General features: G+C 40.8%; 1 protein-coding gene across 1 annotated transcript; it reads left to right on the top strand.

Annotated features, from left to right (window-relative positions):
- The first annotated feature begins 1,778 nt into the window (after nucleotides 1–1,778).
- Nucleotides 1,779–3,716, top strand: LOC134032831 (general transcription factor II-I repeat domain-containing protein 2-like). The gene has a single exon (XM_062476892.1). It carries the CDS (start codon nucleotides 1,779–1,781, stop codon nucleotides 3,714–3,716), a length of 1,938 nt encoding a protein of 645 aa, XP_062332876.1.
- Nucleotides 3,717–22,960: the final 19,244 nt, after the last annotated feature.

The following is a 22,960-nucleotide window of genomic DNA, read 5'->3' as shown; positions in this document are numbered from 1 at the left end:
TTGCAATAGAAAGATTTACTGTCAATCAACTTCGCCTCAATTACCTTACTTCTCCACTAACAGGTAGACTATAGCCATTTATCAAGTGTCTCAGAAGAATGTTTACATAGTCGAGAACATGCTCATGGTCAAATGAAAGCAGTTGTAATGTAAATATTTTCGTTCTGAGAGGCTTGATGAACGCATGCTATGCTGCAGTCATTGAACTGGAACAGACTGCAAAATTGAACAGAATACCCAAACCCATCCCTAAACATTAGCCTACTCTCAAGCTGTGTGGTTTTTCATTCTTCTGCATGGACCTGTGACAAGCTGCTCTGACACTGATAGTACCGGTCAACCTGTCTTCGTTTGAAACTGGTGGACAAGAAGATACAGCATTCATCCACTCAGTACTTTTATCATTATTCTAACAATATTTTAGAAATCTGAAACACCTGCCAGAACAGCAGTCTACATTAGACCTACAGTCGACACATTAGACCTACAGTCAGATGGATTACATAACGGTTGACCAGCATAAACACACAGGACATCGTAGTAATTATACTGTTGGTACTATAACCCCATCGCTAAAATGCAGTCTTCGTTTGACTGTTTTAATCGTCTGCGAGCAAAAATAAAAGACTAAACTACTGATAGCATACAAGTCTAAACTAACTACTGATAGTTAGCTACTAGTAACACTATCGCTATATCCGATGCCATTAGCAAAAGCTACACATATTACATACCTTCATAATTATGAATAAATGAGGAGGCGTAAAACTTAAATACCTTGTCTAACAGAGTACTCGGGGCTCTGGACGTCCGTTTGGCAATACGGTGTACATCGGAAATTGTAATTAAGGGTAACGTTAGCTCCTGTAAACACCGAAGGTGGCCATTACTACGCTGTGTTTACATCAGTAGCGGACGGCCGGAAGTAGTTACATCTGTTTTGTAGAACCCGGAAGAATGTTGCGCATAACCCCTATTAAACAACATGAAACTCAAAAGTGCAAGTGTAACTGTAGAAAAACAATCAACAGTAAAACAAATATTTCACAGCGAGTACAAGAATTTAAATCCGTTACAACCAACCAACAAGAGCAACAAGTCTCTCAATAAGAGCCATTGTGATCCTGGAGGAAAACGAGCTAGATTAGCTGTAGTCGGCATTAGAAGGGAAGCTTCTGAAAAAATAGCCAGAAAACAAATAGCAGTCTAGCCTATTGCTAACGCCTGTCTAGATTATCTATTTGAAAGAACTGGAGAAAGGCAGGTGCTAGATACAGGATACGTTAGCATTGCTAATAACTGTTACCGACAAAATCATACTACCGCTTGCGGTTGTGATGAACATAAGGTTGGAACGCACCTCTTTTCAGCAACAGCTTCATAGCAAATCCTGCTTTATTGTCCCATGTTTTCAAGCCGTCCTTGGTGAAATGGTTCGCGCAAATGTGTGGAGGGTCGAACTGCACAGGGATCTTCTACGCTACAGTATAGACCAGCGGTCGGGAACCTATGGCTCGCGAGCCAGATGTGGCTCTTTTGATGATTGCATATGGCTCGCAGATAAAACAAAATATTCTCACTTGTTTTAATCCATCCATCGATTTTTCACTGTGCATGTCCTGTTCAGGGCTGCAGGAGCAATTGTCCATTATTTTAATTGGATGATACTGGCCTACATTTGCCGTTGCTGGGTAAAACAGGTAAACGATCCCTTTTGAATCAGTCTGAGACTGCGTCTGCTCGGTCATTAGCTCAAAGCTAACCCTTCGACGAAGAAGATGGCGAAAAGAAAAAAAGACGACGAGTATCGTACATTTCAGGACGAATGGACCGAAGAATTCGCCTTTGTGGAGAGAGCGGGTTCTGCTGTGTGTCTAATTTGCAATGACAAAATTACATCGTTGAAACGGTCGAATGTAAAGCGGCACTTCGACACGCGCCACGCTACCTTTGCATCAAAATACCCTGCGGGAGACAGCAGAAAGAAAGCGTGCCAAGAGCTTCTGAGCAGGGTGCAAGCTAGCCAGCAGCAACTCCGCGTATGGACCCGGCAAGGTGACTATAATTCGGCTAGCTTTGCTGGTTCTTTAGCAATAGTGAGGAACGGAAAACCATTCACAGATGGCGAGTATGCTAAAACGTTCATGCTGGATGTAGCCAATGAACTTTTTGATGATCTTCCGAACAAAGACAAGATAATCAAACGGATACAAGACATGCCTCTGTCGGCAAGAACTGTTCATGATCGTACCATCGTGATGGCAAACAAAGTGGAGGAAACGCAAGTGAAGGACATAAATGCAGCGCCGTTCTTTTCTCTGGCTTTGGATGAATCAACAGACGTGAGCCATTTGTCGCAGTTCAGCGTGATTGCAAGATATGCTGTTGGTGACACACTGCGCGAAGAAAGTCTTGCTGTTCTGCCATTAAAAGGGTCCACAAGAGGTGAGGATTTATTCAAGTCTTTCATGGAGTTTGCTCAAGAAAAAAGTCTACCTATGGATAAACTTCTCTCAGTGTGTACTGATGGTGCTCCGTGTATGGTGGGGAAAAACAAAGGATTTGTGGCGCTTCTCCGTGAACATGAAAATAGACCCATCCTAAGTTTCCATTGCATTATACACCAGGAGGCACTTTGTGCTCAGATGTGTGACAGGCAGTTTGGCGAAGTGATGTCGCTGGTCATTCGTGTGATCAACTTTATTGTTGCCCGAGCCTTAAATGATCGCCAGTTTAAAACACTGCTGGATGAAGTTGTAAATAACTATCATGGTCTGCTTTTGCACAGCAATGTGCGTTGGTTGTCAAGAGGGAAGGTGCTTAGCCGTTTTGCGGCTTGCCTGAACGAAATCCGGACTTTCCTTGAAATGAAAGGCGTTGGGCATCCTGAGCTAGCCGACACCGAGTGGCTCCTCAAGTTTTACTATCTCGTAGATCTGACTGAACATCTGAACCAGCTCAACGTGAAAATGCAAGGCATTGGAAATACAGTGTTATCCCTTCAACAAGCTGTATTTGCTTTTGAAAACAAGCTGGAGCTTTTCATCACGGATCTTGAAACAGGTCGTTTACTACATTTTGAAAAACTGAGCCAATTTAAAGATGCATGCACAGCAAGTGAGCCCATTCAAAACCTTGATCTCCACCAGCTAGCTGGCTGCACATCCAGTCTCCTACAGTCCTTCAAAGCACGCTTTGGAGAATTTCGTGAGCACACTCGTCTTTTCAAGTTCATCACCCATCCAAACGAGTGTTCACTGAACACAGCCGACCTGAATTACATCCCTGGTGTCTCCATCAGAGATTTTGAAGCAGAAGTGGCTGACCTGAAGGCCTCAGACATGTGGGTGAATAAGTTCAAGTCACTGAATGAAGATTTGGAAAGAATCACACGACAGAAAGCGGAGTTGGCGAGCAAGCACATGTGGACAGAAATGAAAAAACTCCAACCCGAAGACCAGCTGATTCTCAAAACTTGGAACGCGCTTCCTGTCACATACCACACACTGCAGCGTGTGAGTATTGCTGTATTGACCATGTTTGGATCTACGTATGCATGTGAGCAGTCATTCTCACATCTTAAAAACATCAAGTCCAACCTACGATCACGTTTAACGGATGAAAGCCTCAACGCTTGCATGAAGCTTAACCTCACCAAGTACCAACCCGACTACAAAGACATCAGCAAATCCATGCAGCACCAGAAGTCGCATTAATGGTGAGTGTTATAACAACATTATTTAAAAGAATAAATTCAGAGGCTTATTATACTGACATTTAGTTGAATTCACTTTTAAAATATATTATATGGCTCTCACTGAAATAAATTTCCAAATTTTTTGCTTTCATGGCTCTCTTAGTCAAAAAGGTTCCCGACCCCTGGTATAGACAAACATCAGCCATGCCCGTTGAGTCAATGTTAGCTAGACTCTAGCTCATCTACTTTTTATTAACGCTGATTTGCAAGGAATGCAAGAACAGTTAGATAGCGAAAACACCTAGACTGAAGGCGTGTAAACTAGTTTAGCTTGCTAACGCAAGGGCATAGGTAGAATGTGTGATGATTTAGCCGAGTTTATTGGCAATGGGGATAACGTTATTTCATGTTCCTGACTGTGTTTCATTCAAATAACCTGTGTTGTCATGTAAATCTACAATTCAAAATGCATGTTTGTCCAGATCTATTTTTCAGCAAGATAGCTAGAGATAACTGTAGGTGAGTTGAATCACTATAGTTTGTTTGCCAAGCTGTAGTGCCAACGTTACCCACATATAAGGATCCTGTTTGCTTCGACAACAGAAGTGGAAACAACTAATAGGGAGGACAAACCCGTTTGAGCGTTTTTCCTGAAATACGTTTTAATAGTTATTCCTGGGGAAATTATGGAATTAAATTACATATTAACTATACTGAAATACGTGTGCACAATAATATCAACAATATTTGCTCAATTTAGACGTTTTTAAAGGTTTTTAATTTTTACCTCGAAGCTACTTCCGTTAATCAGCAGTTTGTGAAAAAAAGGCTAGTTTTACGACAGTGATTTTGGATGTAGCCTACTTTAACATGTTAGCTGATTAGCCGTTACGAGTGACATATGTATACAGTGAAGGATTCTTTTTCTATGTGTCTATTCCAATATGTAATGATGGTATCCAATGACACAAATCTGTGTTCTAGAAAGAGTGGTCTGGAGTCGCAGAGGTCCGATAATATCAGCTTTAATGCAGCAGTTGGAAATCAACAAGTACAGAGCTCTGGGGTTGTCTAAGTTTCCCTACCCGCAACAGAGTTTGGGCTGGTTCACGAAGTCCAACTGGCTATCTGTCCCTCCCCAGCATATATTTATACAGTGCAATTGAAAAACAAGTATCAAAAAAGGGTTGAGCTTGTTCTCTCGTGCATCAGGGAGTTGTTCTTGCCTACGCGTCCCACCTGCTCGGGTGCCGTCTCCACCCGGTTTCAAGGTTGTTTCTGAAAATGAAGAGATAGAGACACAAAGAACAGCCTTCTTCCCACACCCAGTGTTAGACCCAATGTTTAAGCCTGAGCACACTTCTAAGTTCATAACTTTAATAATCACAATGCATAACTTTAATAAGCACAATATATTCTTTAACAGTTACATTAACAAACCTCTTGTTTGTAAAATACGTAGTCTTAAATACGATGGGAACACATCACATAAACAATTCTAAAACGTCCGACACGCCAAATGTTGTCATTTTTTGTCAAGCGTCCCTGAAGCTCAAATTCCGAGTCGGAGTTCCATTAAGCTTTTCATTGCAGTGAATGGGTGCGGGCACTCATCGGGCATAAACTCATATCTCAGAAGTGCCAACTGGAAAATGTTAGCGGTTTTACAGTCCTGTAGAGGACATTTTCCTGAACAGATTGACATCAAGTTAAGGATGTGGCATTGAAGTTCAGGTTAGTAGCCAAGGGTGTATAGACCACTTGGCTAATTACAGACGTCTTAAACTGTTAAAACCCCAGTACCACATACGGGACGGTATTCACACAGGCATTGGCTCTAATTTGAGTGATAGTTTGTTACATCAATTGAAAAACTGATCTGGGACTTTTGACTCAAGTAGTGGGGGTGCTAGCTTGTCCGTGCTATAGCTTCCTAAACAACCATGGAATTCTACGTTTGAGTTTTTTGGTGGATTTGCTTAAATAGTGACACAGTACATCTGTGTATTAGTTTGCTTAGGAAACGACTCATTTACACTTTAAATCACACACTAGACAGACACCAGTGTAACTGTAGTGATGGTACCTATACAGTACACATTTCTAAGGTTTAAGTTACCTCTTCTAAGACACAAGACAGGTGTTGTCAACATCTACAACAGGCCTATAGCACTGGTAGCAATCTTTTGAGAAAGATTTGATAAAGCAAAGACATGATGAGTGAGTAGCCTATGATACATCAAGGGAGGAGGTTGATTGAGATTTGGGCTCCGAGACATTATTCTGCCAGACATACAATAGTTGATAACTTGGATCAGTACAGTAAGGCAAATGCAAGCATCTTATTGACAATGTCCATGCCAGGGGCGTTGTTAGACATAAAACTACTGGGGCACAGGCCCCTATTCATATCCCTTTTTTTCTTCCAAGCTTGCTGCGCACAATACACTACTCGGCTATAGAAACTCCCCTTGCTTAACCCACTATACAACAGTTCAGATACGCAAGTTTGATATCAGCTTTAGCAGGGACATCAATAGTTAATGCGAGCGCATACATTTTTTTCGCATTAATTTGAGCGCAAATACTTTTTTTGGAGCTTCATGTAATATTGTTTTTATGTTTTAGTCAAAATAAGATGATGGGTAGGCCTATCATTTAGAAACTTTCTTTAGTTTTGTAATGTTTTCTTAGCCTACCTCAATTCTGACTTGTGTGCCGAGTCTGACACCTGGACTTCTGTGTGCGTGCTGCAGTGGCTATTTGGCAAGCTCAGAAGAGCGCACTGACATGGAGTTCTGCGGGCATCGGTTTGAGTTTTCGGTTTAACTGCTTTAATTATATGCTTTGGCATAACACATCTTCACATGTAGGCTCCACCGCTGATAATGTCGCTTTCACGATCCTGTACACAGCTACTCTTGAAGTGCGGTGCGCTGTGCCCCAGTAAAAAGGGTCTAACGACGCTCCTGGTCCATGCATTAGCCAAGGACAAAACAAGCCTACTTTATTGTGTTGATTAGGTTGAATTAAAAAAGGAGAATGACAAAATGATCTCTGCTCCCAAAAACAAGCTCTAGTTATAGTAGCATACTTGTGCTTTCCAGTCAGTGTCTAGTTCTGATGGCAATACCAAGACTGGTCCTGCTTGAAAAGCATCCAACCTTCCAGTCTCTATTTTTGTTGCCATTGTTCTGAGAAGCCTTTTAAAAAGAACTAGTCACAGTCACTGTTGAGTTGTCGTTCTTCGAGGCAAACCGATCAACTACATCCTCATACATATGAACCACATTTGTAGACTTAGTACTGCTCATCTGCAAACCATGAAACTGTCCCCTGTCTTCTTGTCGTTTCTATGAGCCAGACAAGGATGGTCACAACTTGACTTATTTTGTTGAGCCATCTTATTACGTACCACATACATACTTTCTTGTATCCACATACTAATTACATCATTATGTGGGCCTACTATACATGTTATAGCACAATACATTTCACCCTGTGTACATGTAAACGGTACTGTGTACATTTCCCACACTGTCAGTAAGATGCTTGATGCACTGATCAAAGTTATTGTAAGACTTATGTTAGACAAATGTAAGTCTTATTGTCAGTGTGGGAAATCACAGTGGTTTTTACATATACACAGAGGAAACAGTTACATTTACAGATGAGCAGTTATGAGCCCATGGATGCCAGTCCGGTGTTTGAGGATGTGGATGGTCAGTTTGCCTCAACTTCTAAGGAGAATGGTCAACAGTGAATGTGACTTACATGTTTTTTAAAGGCTTCTCATAGAACCAAGGTATAAAAACAGCAGACTAGAGTTTGGTGCTTTTTAAGCAGGACAAGTCTTGGTAACAGGCAATCAAAACAAGTCTTGGTTATAAAGAATATGTTGTGCTTATTAAAGTTATGCATTGTGCTTATTAAAGTTATGAACTTAAAAGTGTGCTCAGGCTTAAACATTGGGTCTCACACTGGGTGTGGGAAGCAGGCTGTTCTTTGTGTCTCTATCTCTTCATTTTCAGAAACAACCTTGAAACCGGGTGGAGACGGCACCCGAGCAGGTGGGACGCGTAGGCAAGAACAACTCCATGATGCACGAGAGAACAAGCTCAACCCTTTTTTAATACTTGTGTGTTTCAATTGCACTGTATAAATATATGCTGGGGAGGGACAGATAGCCAGTTGGACTTCGTGAACCAGCCCAAACTCTGTTGCGGGTAGGGAAACGTAGACAACCCCAGAGCTCTGTACTTGTTGATTTCCAACTGCTGCATTAAAGCTGATATTATCGGACCTCTGCGACTCCAGACCACTCTTTCTAGAACACAGATTTGTGTCATTGGATACCATCATTACATATTGGAATAGACACAAAGACTTTGAATCCTTCAGTTACAGCAATCAAAACTAGATACTGATTGGAAAGCACAAGTAAGCTACTACCCACTTCTAGCTTGTTTGTGAGAGCCTTTTGTCATTGGCTTCTTTAATTTAGTTAGTCATCAAGTTCTGATGTAGTAAACCATTGTCAAAGCATTGCACTACTGCCAGAGCTCTTCAGTAATTTTGGATCTCCATAATGTTTGTTTTTCCTTTTACATTTTCCCAGAGAGGTGTTTAGTTGCCTTGCACATCAAACAAATGAAATACTCATTCAGCGTTGTCAGCTTCTCTTATACTCCTTTTATATCAACCTCTCTCAATCCTAGTTTTCGGGCCTACTAACTTGCATGTTTTTAGATGTTTATCTGCTACAAATGAATGGGTTGTCTACAAAATGAGTTGGAAGCAAAATACCACTAAGTGTGCCCTTTGCGCCCCTCCCCTCACCTGTCACAGGGCCAGGCTGCTGCTGTAACTTGCTAGCCAACCTTAACTGAGGGGACTGTTTGAACGCGCTGTTATTAAAAAATGTTTATCTTTATGTATATTTGAGAAAACACATTCGTAGATGTACGTTTCCACTATATGTATACGGATTTTGAGGTCGATCCGATTAAATGCATAAATCCATATTTTGTTAGTGAAGCAGGGAGAGGAATGCTCGTGGCAAGCTAACTAGCTGGATAGAGCGATGGGGAGTTTGTTAGCACTCAAAATATAGCTCTAAAACAGGGGCACTCCTCGGACATAAGCTCGATTATAAAAAATCCCCCAGCTGGGAAATGTTCGCGGTTTTCACAGTCCTGTAGAGGAGACCTTCATGAACAGAATGACATCAAATTGAGGCTGTGGCATTGAAGTTCAGGTTAGTAGCCTATGGCTCAAAGTACTCTCAGCCAATTACAGACCTCTTAAAATGGGAAAACCTCTGTGCCACATACGGGATGGTATTCACACAGCGATTGGCTCTAATTTGAGTGACAGGTTGATTCACCAATTGAAAAACTCATCTGGGAATTTTTATTTTTGTAAGGGGAGTGCCGAGATTTTACTGTCGCCGTTTGGCTCCTAAACAGAAGTAGAATTCCAAGTTTTTCTAAACCGCGTCGCGTACAGCATTACAGTGGGCTACACTGGTTTAAAACTACAGGTATATAAGGACAATTGTACCCATGAATTGTTTACTAGTAATATAATGTCATAATAAATCATAAAACGTTCATCGATATGTGAGGCATGTTTATTATTTTAACGATTGAAAACGGATGTATCACAGACCGCTATCGTATATATCGTTCAACAGAGGCTAATTATGCTAACGCCTCAGTCAACAAGCGAAAATTGACTACTGTTTTCGAAAGTAAACGTACTAATAATATTAGCGTACATCGTATTGTACATTAAATATCACAATTGTGTTTTTTATCACAATGTTAAATGAGCAATAAGTTCAGTTTTGCATTTGTTGACGCTTGGAACTCTCCGTTGTGATTACATTGAGAGCAGAACGTTTGTCCTCCCTACAACTAACGTAATCATTTCAAATGATATCTATAGGTGGTGGGCCGAGCCCACGTATCTGCTTTAGTTTTTTAAATGACCTGTCCCCGTCGATGGAGGAGCTGGATTTTTGATATTATCAACGTCGTTTTTTTCGTAAAACATTTTCGTTTGTTGGCACATCCAGTTCTTGCACATTTTTCTGTAGCTTAGTTCAAAGTTAGCAACTTTATCAGGCAATCATCTCAACTACGTAAGTCTCCAACCAACCAGAACTCGTGTATCATCTTTTTAGCTAATCGAATGGTCCGTAACAGGATCAGCTGATAGTAAAAACAACCTAGGTGACCATGCGTCAAGTAGCTAGCCTAGTAGGCTAACTGTGCGTGTCCACTGCAGCGACGCGATGCGAGCGACAACATGTTTCCCATTCATTTTCCACGGAGCCAGGCGAATCGCTTGCGTGGTGCATTGTGGGTAGCGACGCGACAGAGTTGAGATTTTCTTAACTTTATGCAAATGAGGAGCGATTTTCTCTAGCGATGGCCAATCGGAGTGTTTTCTTGTTTCTCGTAACGTAGCAACCATGGTAAACATTTCTAGCTTTCTAGGTTTCAAGGTGGAGGAGAAACTAATCGTTTGTGTGGCTGCTTACCCAGTCCTGTACGATACATAGCTGTATTTGTACAGAGATGTTAATAATAAAAAAATGATGCATGGCGCAAGGTTGCCGAAGTTGTTGGTGCTTGTACTTTCCAATTCAGTCTAGTGACATTACGTAACTTCGTTCTGAGGTAACTAGCTAGCTAGCTAGCCCGGCTGGAACTCCCTGGTCGTATCGACAGATTAGCAGAGACTTTGAGTACTATAATAAAACGTTTTTACACATGTCAACGTGTATGTCTATTAAACAGTTTTGTATTTTGTATACAAGTTGTATTTTGATCGATGTTGCGAGTACGTAAACCCAAGTCTGCACACTTGGCCATGACAACTACAACAGTGACTTTAGAGATCTACAATTCTACATTAATCTGTTTGATACGCCCCCGCGCGTGGTGAACTGTGGGAAGGCGAGCGATGGCAAGCGATTTGCGTCGCTGCAGTGTAAACGCACTGTTAGCCTACAAGTCTCTGCACCACAATGGTAGCTCTGTGAGCTTTAATTAGGATTCCTCCGGTAGGAGGAAACCTATTGTTTTTGTTAGTATTCCTATTATTAGTGTTCCTCCGGTAGGAGGGAACCAGATTTGTAGAACACGTCTTTCTATAGGGTCAAATTGAATAAGGAATGCAATACAAAATGGCTGAAAGAAGTGTATTTATATGTAAATGTCCACATTGCCACAATATCTTTGTGTTAATAAATCAAATATAATTTTAATAATAAATAATAAATAAAATAAATAATAAACGCTGCACCAAAAATGAACGTTAAACGCCGTGGCGTTTATTCGAAGAAATACAGTGACTGTGAGATCAATTTCTGACAACAGAGGTGGAGGCGAGAAAATGTTTCCTGTTTGGCGGCCTGTCATCAGGTATTAGCGACAAAAGAAAGTCGGCGGAGTGGAAAACTGTCACTATTTGCGCCCTTTCTTGTTTTTAACCTGTAGCACTTTGAGATTTAGCTAAATGTAAAGTGCATTACAAATAAAATCATTATTATTATTATAGGGCCATAAATGCTGTGGGTTCAGAGAACCGGACCATGGCAGAAATTAAGAAGAAATGGTCCGATGTAAAACTTTAAATGAAGAAATGAGTGGTGGTGCATCGTAACAGCATGGCAGCTATAGGGTTAGCATGACATGCATTTCCAGAGTGATTTTGTCGTTCGTTTGACACCCTAAAGTTTAACAGAAGTTATTAAGTGGTGTCGGATTAAACAGAAGGCTATATAGCATTTCCCGTTTTGGCTTTTGGCATTTTGATGTGATCATCCACATTAATGATCAAACTTGTATTACCGTAGGTAGCCCAAATATGTTTTTTGAATAACTACAGTAAGGCCTACGTATGACAGAAACTTTAGTGGAAACTTTATTTTGTAATGTTTGGTGAGTTTCGGCACTTTTCAGTTAGAATTCGCCATGTTACAGAGCCAGACTAGACTTTGCGGACGGTCCGCACATTCTCACGTCTGCTCAAAACATTCCGTGACGGCCCGCACATTCACACGTCAAGTAAATCTATATACATCACAAAGTGTGCGTGAAAACTAGCGTACGCAAGCTTTTTGTGCGTACGCAACGTTTATACATGAGGCCCCTGGTGTGGAAAGTCCCCAAAAACTGTGCAGAATGGGCAGAAAATATGATATGACATTGTATTGAGGCCCAATTGTAGAAGAAGCCATAGGATATTTACAATTGTAGTAGGCCATTAGATCTGTTTTAAAAGTTCAGGGGTGTAATTTGTTGGATATGAAGCCCCCACCCTCTACTCCAGAGACAGTTGGTGACAGAGAGGTGCAGACATTAAGTTAAACATAGTCATGCATTAAGAGTAGAGTAAAAAATACAAATCCCCCCTTTCTGAATAAAGTTCGACTGATCTGATTTGTTGATTTCTGTTGCTATGAAAACCAGTTTAGACAAGCTAACTAACATTGTTTTTAGCTAGCTTGCATTACCATTCAATAGCTAACAAAACATTAGTAAAAATAGCTTGCTAATCGAGCAGAACTTGTTAATGCAGGAGACTCAGAGACCTTAGCGCATCACTAGCATCTAGTCATATCACGCAGCCGGAGCACAGCTAAATAATCAGCTGTCAGCGCTCTTGAGTACCCAGCATGCAGTGCGGCATGTCAAAAAACGCAAAGACTTGTGGAAAATAGTTTGGTTACAACGGCCATGCGAGGGATTTCAGTTGTTGTCTTTGTTCAGTTAGATGTTTGTAATGTTATTGTTTGTTAGTTAATATAATCTTGTTGGTCACCCTGAGTGTGCATGTTGTGTAGTTTAATGGGCAAAGAGAGTCGGCTATCTTGCTATCAGAGGTTACACTGGGAAGGAGCTGAATGTGGGGTGTACCCTAGCCAGTTGCCGATGAGTCTATTCTGAGATCTACTCAAGAAGAAAGTGAATATCCATGGTTTTCAAACCGCCTTTGAGAAAGTTTGAAAACAATGTTGCGGTTGATATGTATTGATTGTGGGAGGAACATTTTTGGACTACATCTAAACCTCATGCGGCTGCTGCAGCATTTCTGCTTTTGGGATTTTGGCATTTTGACCTGCGCTGGGAGAGAGGGAAACAGCATGGATGGGGATAGTGTGCGGGCAGATGTGTCTTTATATAGGGTGAAATCAAATGAGAAATGCAATACAAAATGTCTGAAAGGGGTGTATTTATGTAAGTGTCCACATTGCAATCGATATCTTTGTGTCAATAAATCAAATATAATTTTGACTGATGGTTTTTCAAACCTTATTGGTTTCAGGTGACATCATTCTGATGTACCATGCGCAATTTTATGCAATTTTACCTTGAAATGTCAACCGTTTCTTAACCCTTGTCCCAAAGCTGACCAAAGCTAATACTCTGCCCTTTCTATTCATAAAATCTCAACAGTTGGTGTGTAGTAGAGAGGATAGAGAGACTGACTTGTAACCTCATGTTCATGAGTTCAAATCCCCATTCAGCCTATTGTTGTTGGCCAAACATGAAGTAGTTTTGCTCTCTTGTGGTCCAACTCTTGACCTTCTACAATGTACATTTTTGTAGTATTTTGCCATTTTGTGGAGGAACCCGCATCGCTGCTTGCAGCTATATTTTTTTATTTGTGTTTGTTGTCACACCCTAAAAGGGTGTGAAAGGAGGGATTTATTTGAACTTTAAAAATATCCACTTTAAATCCTCAAATGGGTTCTTGATTTCAATATCTGTGTTTAATCATTGGTGTTCGACTGTTCACATCTCATTTGACTCAGTTACTGCTTGATCATGGGAGATAAGGTGATGCTGGGACTGTAACTCTTTTCTGCTTCAGGACGAGTCAGACCGGCGGGTCTGACTACCTTTGGATATACAACCCCTGTTCTAAGGCCCCATTCCCCTGGAGACCCTGTCCCCCCCTTTCTCACTGGATGATCTACCCCTTCCCCTTGGAGACCCTGCCCCATCTGCCCCTATGCCTCATCAGACCTAGGAGTGGTCTGCCCCCCCTTTCCCCTTGAAGACCCTGCCCCACCTGCCCCAATACGTCATCAGATGTTCGGGGAAGCCTGTTGTACATTTATGGACAGGACCATTCAAAATCATCGAGAGAACCTTGCACACCCTAAGGGTGCTGGGGAAAGGAAGTAGGTGGTACCACTGGAGCATGTGTTGTGCTGCTCCAGAATCCAGTCGTACATTGCAGGAGTTGGTGGAGGATGACCAGTGAACCGTTTGCTATTGCTACGAATGTGAGAGTCCAGAAAAGAGGGTTACGACTAGGTCAAGAGTGATACTGCTTGACCACACTAAAATAGTACTGGACTAAGAAGGTTTCCGCTATTTTACTTAAGAGTGTGCTATATCAATATCAACATGATTGTTGCTGTATCCCGGGTATCAGGTCCCTGTGCCACCGGGTCATTGTCTCGGCTGTGGAGAACCCAAAGATGGGGTTCCAAATGCCGTTGCTGGGGCAGGCTGACCAGGACGAGGAGGTGGTGGTTGGTCCGGGCTATGTTGATTGTTCTCTGGTGTTTTCAGAGATCAAAAAAGGGATTAAAGAATATATTGTGCTTATTAAAGTTATGCATTGTGCTTATTAAAGTTCTGTCTTATGAACTGAGAAGTGTGCTCAGGCTTAAACATTGTGTCTCACACAGGGCGGGCGGAGTCATAGGTGCGGGCGGAGAAAGAGGAACAATCCAGACGAGTTTCGACCACAGAGTGTGGGAAAAAAGGCTGTATTTTGTGTTTCTATCTCTTAATTTTCAGAAACAACCTTGAAACCGGGTGGAGACGGCACCCGAGCAGGTGGGACGCGTAGGCAAGAACAACTCCCTGCTGCACAGGAGAAAAAGCTCAACCCTCTTCTTGTGTTTTTGTTTTACTGCACTGTATAATATATGCTGGGGAATATATTGAACCAACCCAAACTCTGTTGCGGGTAGGAAAACGTAGACAACCCCAGAGCTCTGTACTTGTTGATTTCCAACTGCTGCATTAAAGCTGATATTATCGGACCTCTGCGACTCCAGACCACTCTTTCTAGAACACAGACTTGTGTCATTGAGTACCATCATTACATATTGGAATAGACACAAAGAATTTCAGTCCTTCAGTAGACACGTGCCTTACAAACATGTGTTATTAAATCCTAGCCAAACGAACAGGTTGACAAGGCCTGGCCGACCAGGACATAAGATAGGACTTTTTAGCGTACAATGTAGAATTTGGACTCTCGATTTTTAAGTTAAAGATAAATTACGTGCAATTCTATCTCTTGCATTTGCTTAATTCAGGTCCAAGTTGTGAGATGGTACAGGCTAATCACAGGGGTTACGTTTACTAAGATATGGCGCCATGGTACTGGGGCCCGTTCTCCGTACGTCGCTTATTACATCCGAGATCAAATGACACATCCAAGACGACTTCATCTTGCTAATCATGATCTGGATAATTCTGTTCTTCGAACACCCATGTTGTTTATAATTAGTATAGCTAGATTGAGTTATGCGTTGGTCTAAAAGGGGGTATGTATCGATAATAGAAACCTTGATCAGCAACGCTGCTATTGGCTGCTCACAAGTCTATGGCTGCTCACCGTGGCCAAAATGAGCGCCCTGTTTTTTCCGCAACAGAGCCAACAGAGCAACAGCTTGCTCGAAGTTTACTCCAAATTTGAAGATTTAATCAGAACGCCAGGGAACACCTCAAAGTCTGCAAAATCCAAGAAAGAGGGCTGGCAAAAAGTAGCAGACCAAATTAAATGTAGAGTAGTGACCATGCGTTTATCGCTTATTACAGTAAGCTAGGCCTATGTTTCATATTTGAGTGTGCTCACGCCTTCGGCGAGCACAACCATTGTTCTTTCACATATATATTATTATTATTTCTTTTTGCCCCCCTAAGCATCAGTCAATATTTGGGCTACATAGACAACATCGCTGTCAAAAGGTTCGTCTTGGTAGCGATTGAGTTGCTTGTATTTTTATTTACCGTAGTTCCGTTGCATGGTTTAAGTAGAAATTATGTTTTTGTGTCGAAAGGTGAAGCTAACGGTGGCTAACTTGCTAGCCACAGTCACTGACGTTGCTAACGTCACGAAAACACACGTGACTACCTCTAGCAGAACATTAGTTTAGCAGCTCATTAACTTCTGGGAGCTAGGCTAACTATGGCTTTACTGCAAGGCAGCTGCAGAAACGCCACAAGCAAAGAGGCCAGGGCTGCGTTTCCCGAAAGCATCGTAAGCCTAAATTGATCGTAGAGTCCATCGTACGATGGATCTTAGTTGTACGGGCCGTTTCCCAAAACCATCGTAGCTAAAGAGGCACTTGAAAATCCTCGTAGATTAACGAGAGCTCCAGACCAGTTGTCGATCGCTAAGTGCATCATAGCACAGAGACTCAGTGGAGACACACGTAGGCCGACCATGAAAACTACATTAGACTAATGCTGAAAGTTACTTCCGATGGAAAATAAGATTTACATTTATTCATTTAGCAGACGCTTTTATCCAAAGCGACTTCCAAGAGAGAGCTTTACAAAGTGCATAGGTCACTGATCATAACAACAAGATAGCCACAAAAACATTGCGAGTAGCCAAAACATGAAGCACACATTGTGAACAACCAAAGTAAGTGCCTAAGGGAAGAACCATAAGAGCATGTAGTTAAACAAGTTACAATTAAACAACATGAACCGCTATAAGTGCAAGTCTACCTGTGAAAAAAAACAAAAACAAAAAAAACAAGCAACAATAATAAAAACAATATATCACAGCGAGTACAAAAATGTTAAATCAGTTACCACTAACCACAAGAGCAACAAGTATCTAAGCAAGAGTCATTGTGATCCTTGAGGAAACTAACATCGGGTCAAGAGAACCATTCCTAAGTACCGTTGTACTCCCGGAACAAGTGCGTCTTGAGCCTTTTCTTGAAGGTGGAGAGACAGTCAGTGTCTCTGATGGAGGTGGGGAGTTGATTCCACCACTGGGGGGCCAGACAGGAGAAGCTTGTGTTGAGATGATTTTGGTTCTCTTTTTACAGCAGTTACGCTGGAACTGGGATATTTCTTAGTGAACTATACAAATTTAAGTGCCAAAAAAATCAGAATACGGTTTATTCTCAAGTAAATTTAGGTTACACAAAATAATTTGATTTGGTGGGTTTGGCGCATGCAATGAAGGTATTTAACCCTTGTGTTATCTTCGGGTCGTTCTGACCCATCAGTCATTGTGACCCACCGTCGTATTGCGACAACTTTACCGCATACAAAAACAAAGTGAAGCATTTTCTTTTAACCGTTGGGCTGTCTCAGACCCCCCACATTGCGAAGGTTAAAAGAAAATTATTTTTATTTGTTTTTGTATTGGGTAAAATTGGGTAAACACAACGATGGTTCGTTATGAACCTTTGGGTCATGTGACCCGAAGGCAGCACGAGGGTTAAAAAACAAATTTCAGTCTTATTCAAAATACTATAAAATTGAAATATGGCTGTTGAAATGTGCAATAGTAACTAGAAATGCATTAACGTAACGCTTTACGTTACGTTTAAATTATACAGAACTAGAGAGGGTACAATTTCTGGGGAAATTGTAGGGTGTGCTTGCTTGCGTCGGTTGCACAGGGGTCCGTTTTTGAATGACATTTTTACAACTGATATTTCTGTATACTTTGTATAAAAATGCATACTTATTATTTATAAAGATTACATAGATTTAAAAGCATTTTTTTTTGCTGCTCATTTACAACTGAAAATACGAGTGAAGTGTAGAATGAAATAGATGTCTTATTTCACCTGCAAGAGGCAGCCTCATCGTTGAATCAAAACAAATAAATTTGGCAGACCGGTGTAAAAATTGACCTAATCTCTATGACTTAAACGTCCTTTTAAGTTTTTCCCTTCTTGTGATATTTTAAGGAATTTAGCCTACTCATATTGCATTCCTTCATGAATAAAGAACCCCCTTTGAAGATTATTCTACGACGTTACCGGCAGTAGAAGATGGAATCGCGATTCAAACAGTACCATCTGCTAACTGAAAATATGCCCCCAAAAACGTAAATAAGCTTGACATTTATTTAGTGGAAAATCGCTTTCATAAAAAGCTCACTGGTAGCGATCATTGTCAGTAACAACGCCAAGTGCGATATAGCCCTGTGTGGAGAAGCTGCCCCGTAGTGATGGGCATTCCGGCTCTTTTTCGTGAGCCGGCTCTCGTATGGCTCAGCTCACCAAAAAGAGCCGGCTCTTTTGGCTCCCGAACGGCTCTTTAAAAAATACATGTTTTAACTATGAATTTGACTATGATGGGTGTGAAAACAATTTGAATTAAATTATGAAATGAAATCATACTCGACCGTAACCACATATCTTTAAAAATGCATTGATTTGTCATGGCTCTCCTCCGAGTTTTGACTGGCCCTCCCTCATGCAGGATTGACAGGAACAGAATGTGAGGATGATCGTGTGCGCCTTTAAGCCTACAAGTATTTTTTTGTTGTTCTTTGAATTAGTCAATTATTTTAAATACAATTAAAATTCATTATTTCATAATCATTTAGTTTTTATAGGCTGTAATAATCTATTAAAAATAGAGTCGGCTCTTCAGATATGCGAGCCAGCTCCCGACGTTCACCTTCAAGAGCCGGCTCTTAGAGACGGATCGTTCGCGAACGACCCATCACTACTGCCCCGGTAAATTGTACTACTACGGTACAGTACTAGTAGACTACTGCTGTGTTCGTCTTGGTAGCGATTGCGTTGGTTGAATTGGATTTAACGTTCCGTTGTACGGTTTAGGCTGAAATAAATTATTTTCATGAACAGATTGACAACGTTTAGGCTGTGGCAATGAAGTTCAGGTTAGTAGTTAGATAGACTTTTGATTTAAGTAAGGGGAGTGCCGAACATGTTCTGTCGCCGTTTGACTTCCTACAGCTGTGTAGATGTTTTTGTAGTGTTTCGCGTAGGCTACAGCGTTGCAGTGAGCAACACTGGTTTGAAACCACAAGTAATGATCATTTCACCCACAAATCGTTTACTTGTAATGTAATGTCATAATAAATCCTACAACAAAAATGTATTTGTGAGGAATGTTTATTTTAAAGATTGAAAACAGATGCATCATAGACCACTGTAGTATGTGTTGCCCGGGCAACAGAGGCTAATGTCATGATGCTAATGCTTCAGTGAAATAGTAGACTACCGTTTCCAAAAGTAGATGTGGGCCTACTTCCTTAATAATATCAGGTAATATTGTACATTACATTTCATAATTGTGTTTCACATCACAAAGTAAAATGAGTAAATAATTATCACCCTGGCCTCTTTGCTTGTGGCGTTCCTGCAGCTGCCTTGCAGTAAAGCTATAGTTAGCCTAGCTATCCCCCAATTTAACAGATGTGAAACGAATGTTCTGCTACAGGTAGTCACGCGTGTTTTCGTGACGTTAGTAAAGTCAGTGACTGTGGCTAGCAAATTAGCCACCGTTAGCTTCACTTTTCACCACAAAAACGCAATTTCTACTTAAACCATGCAACGGAACGTAAATAAAAATACAACCAACGCAATCGCTACCAAGACGAACCTTTTGACACCACCGTTGTGTATGTAGTCCAAATATTGACTGATCCTTAGGGGGGCGAAAATAAACAATAATAAATAAATATATATGTGAGAGAACAAAGGTTGTGCTCTCGCCGAAGGCTTGAGCACACCCAACTAGAGAGGGTACAATTTCTGGGGAAATTGTAGGGTGTACTTGCTTGCGTCGGTTGCACAAGGGTCCATTTTTTAATGACATTTTTACAACTGATATTTCTGTATATTTTATATAAAAATGCATAGGGCCTACTTATTATTTTAAAAAAATACAGATTTAAAAGCATCTTTTTTTTGCTGCTCATTTACAACTCAAAATACGAGTTAAGTGTAAAATGAAATATGATGTCTTCTCATTTCCCCTGCAAGAGGCAGCCTAGCTGAATCAAAACGAATAAATTTGGCAGACCGGTGTAAAAATTGACCTAATCTCTATGACTTAAACGTCCTTTTAAGTTTTCCCTTCTCGTGATATTTTCAGGCATTTAGCCTACTCATATTGCATTAATTCATTAATAAAGAAGCCCCTTTGAAGATTATTCTACGACGTTACCGGCAGTAGAAGATGGAATCGCGATTCAAACATTACCATCTGCTAACTGAAAAAATGCCCCCAAAAACGTAAATAAGTTTGACATTTATTTAGTGGAAAATCGCTCATTCATAAAAACCTCACTGGTAGCGATCATTGTCAGTAACGACGCAAAATGCGATATAGCCCTGTGTGGAGAAGCTGCCCCGGTAAATTCTACTACTACGGTACAGTACTAGACTACTGCTGTGTTCGTCTTGGTAGCGATTGCGTTGGTTGAATTCGATTGAACGTTCCGTTGTACGGTTTAGGCTGAAGGTTAGTAGTTAGATAGATTTTTGATTTAAGTAAGGGGAGTGCCGAACATGTTCTGTCGCCGTTTGACTTCCTACTATACAGCTGTGTAGATGTTGTTGTAGTGTCTCGCGTAGGCTACAGCGTTTCAGTGAGCAACACTGGTTTGAAACCACAGGTAATGATAATTTCACCAACAAATCGTTTACTTGTAATGTAATGTCATAATAAATCCTACAACGAAAATGTATTTGTGAGGAATGTTTATTTTAACGATTGAAAACAGATGCATCATAGACCACTGTAGTAGCTATGTGTTGCCCGGGCAACAGAGGCTAATGTCATGCTAATGCTTCAGTGAAATAGTAGACTACCGTTTCCGAAAGTAGATGTGGGCCTACTTCCTTAATAATATCAGCTAATATTGTACATTACATTTCACAATTGTGTTTCACATCACAAAGTAAAATGAGTAAATAGTTATCACCCTGGCCTCTTTGCTTGTGGCGTTTCTGCAGCTGCCTTGCAGTAAAGCTATAGTTAGCCTAGCTATCCCCCAAGTTAACAGATGCGAAACAAATGTTCTGCTACAGGTAGTCACGCGTGTTTTCGTGACGTTAGTAACGTCAGTGACTGTGGCTAGCAAATTAGCCACCGTTAGCTTCACTTTTCGGCACAAAAACTTAACTTCAGCCTAAACCATGCAACGGAACGTAAATAAAAATACAAGCAACTCAATCGCTACCAAGACGAAACTTTTGACACCTAGGTTGTCTATGTAGGCCAAATATTGACAAAGATTTAGGGGGGCAAAAATAAATAATAACTAGAAACGGCTGTTCCTGCGAAACAGCAGTGAGAATGCTGAAAACCTGAATGGGGATAGCTGACCATGCTAAAAAAGCTGAAAATAGTGAAAATTTTGTAGAAAGTTATAAGCTGAAGCTTCAAAGCAACCGAAAGGTATTTTTGAAAGGGACTGGAGCAGCATTCCAACAATGATTTGAAAGGATTTACCATTACTTTTAAAGGGAGAATAATTTGCACAAAAACCTTAATATTTTAAAAAGTATAAAAGTGAGAAATTAGAAAATACCCGCAAGCTGAAATGAATTTCAAAAATGTGTGAGTCACACAAAAGAGGCAGTGTGGAAGCTGAACTGCATCATCTTAACAAAGCTAAGAGCTAAAATAGCCTACAATGTGGGAGAAGCTGAAAGCTGAACTGTTAAACAGAAGAAGAAGTAGGCTAGCTAGTCGTAACAAGAATATTATCGTTTTAACAGATTAAATTATAGTTGGGATAGTAATAGCAGTAGCAGATGTAGCCTACCATTGAGTGCGTTTACTCGGCTTTCTTAGTAGGATTCAATGTGTTGATGGAATGAAACATACAGCAGTAGGGCCGATACAGGAAGACACGGCGACACTTTGTTGCAGAAGGATGATGGTGCAAGTTTTGTCCGTGGAGCATACAACGATTAATAAAAAAGAATCATGTAGACGCGTTTATTGAGTAATCGCATAACTAATTACACATGTAAACGGAGTAATCGTATTATTGGTATAAACCGACAATTGCTAGTAATCGTGTTTCTCATGGTCAAGTAAATGTACCAATCACCTGTGTGAGAGACTGAGTGGTGCGTGTCTGTCGTTACGGTGATGGTGCAGCTATGATTGCTAACGCGGTGAGGGCACAGAATAAGAGAAATGTAGCTACAATCCACACCTCAAACAAGATAACCTAGACGCAAAACTGTACGTCCAATCCAAAATCTAATGATATTTTCCGAGACCCAAGACTCTGCCGAAACCAGAGATATTCTTTATATGTATGTGTAGTCAGAAATACGACTCTACCTGCAGTTTCAAAAACGTGTTCCTTCTGCTTTCCTGGTGCGTGTTTGTTTGGTTGCCACGGCGATGGAGCAGCTATGATTGCTAACGCGCTGAGGGCAGAGAATAAGAGAAATGTAGCTCGAATCCACACCTCAAACAAGATAACCTAGACGCAAAACTGTACGCCCAATCCAAAATATAAGGATATTTTCCGAGACCCAAGACTCTGCCGAAACCAGAGATATTCTTTATATGTCTGTGCAGTCAGAAATACGACTCTACCTGCAGTTTCAAAAACGTGTTCCTTTTGCTTTCCTGGTGCTTGTTTGTTTGGTTGCCACGGTGATGGCGCAGCTGTGATAGCTAACGAGCTAGGCAGAGAGGAAAACGAACATTTACCTAGCATCCACACCTCAAACAAGTTGACCTAGACGCAAAACTATACGTCCAATCCAAAATATAAGGATATTTTCCGAGACCCAAGACTCTGCCGAAACCAAAGATGTCCTTTATATGTCTGTGCGGTCAGAAATACGACTCTATCGGCAGTTTCAAAATCTTGTTCCTTCTTGCTTTCTCTGACTGATTTTACTCACCTCTCCATTGAAGTTAGTGAGAGAATTTGAAAGGCTGCTCTCGCTTCAAGGCTCATAGCTGAAAATCTGTAAATGTGAGCTCTTTAGTAGTTACATTGGCTGAAAGAGGACAATTTTTCCTACATTTTAAGGTATAACTTGTTTCTGTAAGTTAAACTATATGAACGTTAGAGGAATTTGTTTGACAAATTAGTTGAATATCAGAAAAAGAGCAGCAAGCAGAGTGGCACACTCTGCTTGCTGCTCATTCATAAAAATCAAGAAGGAGCAAACATTTTAATGTATTTCAAACTGTCATAATTCAAAATTGGCTGAACATTTGAAAAAGCTGA

This window comes from Osmerus eperlanus, chromosome 13 (assembly GCF_963692335.1).
Source record: "Osmerus eperlanus chromosome 13, fOsmEpe2.1, whole genome shotgun sequence".
NCBI lineage: Eukaryota > Metazoa > Chordata > Actinopteri > Osmeriformes > Osmeridae > Osmerus > Osmerus eperlanus.
The sequence above is the reverse complement of the archived record's forward strand: the minus strand, read 5'-3'. Positions and strand labels throughout refer to the sequence as shown.